The sequence below is a fragment of the Cyclospora cayetanensis genome, unplaced genomic scaffold (assembly GCF_002999335.1).
Source record: "Cyclospora cayetanensis isolate NF1_C8 unplaced genomic scaffold, CcayRef3 CcayRef3_contig_426, whole genome shotgun sequence".
Classification (NCBI taxonomy): Eukaryota; Apicomplexa; class Conoidasida; order Eucoccidiorida; family Eimeriidae; genus Cyclospora; species Cyclospora cayetanensis.
The window spans coordinates 287-4,070 of NW_020312399.1; the positions used below are offsets into that span (position 1 = coordinate 287).

At 49.8% G+C, this 3,784-nt stretch overlaps 1 protein-coding gene across 1 annotated transcript; it reads left to right on the plus strand.

The window, feature by feature from the left end:
- The first annotated feature begins 1,036 nt into the window (after window positions 1-1,036).
- On the plus strand, window positions 1,037-2,381 carry LOC34620024 (prefoldin subunit 2). Its single transcript, XM_022733294.1, has 3 exons — window positions 1,037-1,170; window positions 1,379-1,502; window positions 2,208-2,381. The coding sequence occupies exons 1-3, from the start codon at window positions 1,037-1,039 to the stop codon at window positions 2,379-2,381; spliced, it is 432 nt and encodes a 143-aa protein (XP_022588149.1).
- Window positions 2,382-3,784: the final 1,403 nt, after the last annotated feature.

Consider the following 3,784-nt stretch of genomic DNA (forward strand, 5'->3'; position numbering starts at 1 on the left):
AGCTGATTCATCAAATGAATTTATCGGAAGCAGACAATAGTTGAGGGGACAGTTGCCGTTCCAGTGCGTCGATAGCCAGTAGATTAGCTGTCAAGACTACATTTAACCGCGCCACACGAACAACTGCAACGTTTCATATAAGCCTCTGTAGCGAGACACTTAACTCCAAACTCCATGCAGACTAAATAGATCGTTAGCGAGTGTTTTCACAGAAAAACCCGCCTTCCCGAATCCCTATGCCTCACCGTTTCAACAGTAGGGGAGTGGGTACAGTAAGGGTTAGTGCAACCTCACCCTCAAACAGTTCGAGCATTCACAACTAGTTGCACATATCATATGGCGCAGATGCACACAACATTGCGTGTGATTGTGGGGAGCTAACATTACTGTGCGAAAGGTAAGATATGCAAACAGCCAAAGCAATTGACTAATTATTAACTAATTGCGTGCAAAATAAAACCAGCTTTGGGGAAAGTGTTTAGGTGCGTCCAGCCCGCTACAACCACAAAATCTTCCAGTTGACAATGCGGTGCAGGTCTATCCTAGTAAGTCCTGACCAATCCTGTAGCAGATTTGTATGTTCACTTGACTACCATTTAAGTATTTCATAGCTGAGCGCTACATGGTGATAAATTTGAAGTTGAATGCTACTGCTGGTGGCTTAGCTTCTGCATGCGGGCCCCAGACCCCGAGCACTTGCAAGGACGGCATGCATTTGTGTGGCCTTATTGCATTTTCTAACAAAACTAAATGGGAGCATGTACTATTATGCATCAATACACTTTGTGATATTCTATTTCCTTGACTGCAGCAGTGAACTAGCTTAGCCATACTTTCTTTTAGGTGCCTGACTGCCACCTCGTTTTGTCTTGCTCGTGCTGCGGATTCACGTGAAAATTACCTTTGCATGTGTGACGGGGGCATTTCGCCTGTCTTGAATTTTGATGGGTGGCGGAGAACCTGAAGTTGGAAGTGTCAAACTCTCAACCGCAGATCAGGAACCTTCTTAGCCGTGCCCTGCACCTTCTCCCCTAACATGACCCAGACAGGGGGAAATACGAACTCCTTGGCGACGGACGAGCTGCGACAGCAGCTGCAGCGTCTGGAGAAGGAGAGGATGGCCCTCACCAACACCATTGCCGAGCTTCAGCAGGATTCTTCCGACCACCAGTAATTCAGAAGAGTCGTGCACCAATAAAAACCTGAAAGCTTCAGTTGCCTCTTGCATCCACTGCCCTTCACATTTTGGGGAAGCCACGACTGTTGCTTCCTTTTTTCGCAGATGTGTATCTACTTAATGCAGCAATGTAGTGAAAAAGGCACCAGCAGCAAGAGCGCTATGCAGCCGTGAGAGGTGGGGTTTAGGGTTTGCGCACAGGCTGGTCCTTGATGCATTCAAGGACCTGGAACCGTCTAGACGATGCTACCGTTTAGTCGGGGGCGTGCTGGTGGAGAGAAGCGTTGGGGAGGTGCAGCCTGCGCTTGAACAACACAAAGCCAAGGTATGCGTAGGCCTTGAAGTACATGCACTGCTGCAGCTCTGTGACCTAGATTCTAGACTCCAAATCATTGATTGGACAGTATCTTTTCTTCAATATGAAGCTTTGTTGCCGTCAGTTCGCTATGCCTCGCTCCTTGGTTTGCCTGTCAGTTCCCTCGGTACTAAACCCCGTCTGCAGGTGCCGCCTCTCTCCCGTATTTTCCTACCAGTCCTCTCCGCTTGTCACCCAGTCTCTGCGTGTAAATGTGTGTATGTATCTACCAGAGACCTCCGAATGTCAATTCTCTGTGTGCTTAACCACGTCTCAGCCTTCTGGTTGCTTGCTGTTCGCGTGCCTGTCTGTTGTTCGGACATAGCCCTCGGCCTCCTTCATCAGTCCTTTCTTGTCTTTGTTGTTGCCGTATGTCGGAATCTTATGCATGCACTTCGCCGCAATTCTTTATCCCCAGCCATCCTCCTAGTCTATCTCTGCGTGGCCTCGTTCGCCTCACCTATTGTGTCTGTCTGGATATGTTGGTCTCCCAGCTTTTGTGTGGCCGATTATGTACACATTTTGTCTTGCACTCTTTCGCTATGTCTCAAGCTGACGCCAGGGTGACCGTTGCTATTGCAGCAACAACAAGTTATCTTGTGTTTTCTTGGCCATTGTGCCCGCAGCAGCAGTAACCCGGCATTGCGTTTGCCTCATTTTGTATGCCTGTCTCAGGTAGCAGAGGCCCTCAAGACGCTGGAAGCCCAGCTGGCCAATGTACAGTCCCAATTGGCAGCGTCCAGCCAGGAATACGTGCGACGCACTGGCTCCTCTGACCTGCCCCACCTGCAACAGGAAGCAGCTGGCAAAGACACGAAGAAGAAAGAAGGGGGTGGTGTTCTGGTTTAGACATAGTCCTGCGGCTGGGGCTGCTGTTGTAGCGACTCGATAGGCTGCCATCGACGCTCCTAACTGCAGCACCAGCTAGTTCTGCAGTTAGGCATTTTGCTTCTGGGGCGTGCAATGCCGTACTGGGTAGCGATGGCTGCCACTATCACAGCAGCAACAACACGAGCACAGAGAGCTATTCATCCTTGGTGTGGAGCTGTCAAGAATCGAGAGGCCCCACAGGGTTAGCAGGCCTCCGAGTTCTCTGTAGCTAGATGCATTTACAGGCAACTTCTGCGTTGTCTCGTGATACTAGAACACTTGGTGCTTGTAGTTCAAGCATTTGGGGTTCAGGCGAATGTTCTGAGGATGATCCTTTTATAGGTGTTTTAAGATCAAAGGATCTGTGCCACCAAACGCCACTTAGGTGCGCGAGTTGTGTAGATGCGAATAGAATGGGCGCGTTCGTAAACGCATGTACCGATGCAAGTGTGCACAAGTGTGAGGGAGCTCGTAGGGTTACCTTTGCACCATTTTTGACGGCGCCACTACGGACCAGTTCTCTCCGCGGTTCAATCGAGAAGCTACGTCTCCCTTTGAAAGTGTCGTATTTCAGAGAAAGTGCTGGGTCTAATGACGCAGGTTGGACCTACAACGGGAGAAACTTAAAGTGGTCCAGTGATGCAAAGCGCTCTCCGCATCAGGCACGTCCATGCGCGCGCCCTTAGTGGATCCGAAATGTTGACGTGAGCCTTGTGTGAGACCCCTAGTATCCATTCTCAGATAGTCCATGGCGTGCTGTTCCATTATCGTGCAGCCAGGTCTCAGTATGTAGAGAGGTGACACAAGTTTTAGGAGCTACATCCTAGCTCCGTATGGATTACTAGCCAACTAAAGGTGTCTATCCTGAATGTTACCTGTTTCCAATGTAGGGCTTGCTGCAGACTTCGCAGGGCAGCATGCAGACACACCGACAGGAGTAGCTACCCTCCTTCGTAGTCGCATCACCGACAGCGGGCTTCCTAGTTGCAGCTCGTGCATTTACAGAAGGGAGGAAATTCCCAAGCACTTCACGCAAGCAGAACCTTCTGGGCAAAGCGTCTTAGAACACAACCAAACAGAGGGTCGCTGCAGGCCAGGCCCAACCCACGCACATGACAAGGATGATGACTTCAACACTTTTGCCCCAATAACCAAGAGAGCTAAGCAGAGCAATTCCGCACTTTGAGTGATTGCGTTTTGTGCTATTGTGGCGATGACTCGGCTTGTCTCCTGTAGAATGGCGGTCTTCCGGTATCCATGACTTGTACAATTTGTCTTCATGTTTATCTAGTTCGCTGACATCGGGTGAGCACGTTTTTCCAGCCGCCTAAGCAGAAGTACATTCTGTTTGCATCTAATCATCTCAAGTCTTCCTTCGCTTT

Coding starts and splice junctions, on each gene's coding strand:
- LOC34620024 (XM_022733294.1), top strand. CDS start 1,037: ATGACCCAGACAGGGGGAAATACGAACTCCTTGGCGACGGACGAGCTG. Junction 1,171..1,378: donor CAGGATTCTTCCGACCACCA/GTAATTCAGAAG, acceptor GTTTGCGCACAG/GCTGGTCCTTGATGCATTCA. Junction 1,503..2,207: donor TTGAACAACACAAAGCCAAG/GTATGCGTAGGC, acceptor TGCCTGTCTCAG/GTAGCAGAGGCCCTCAAGAC.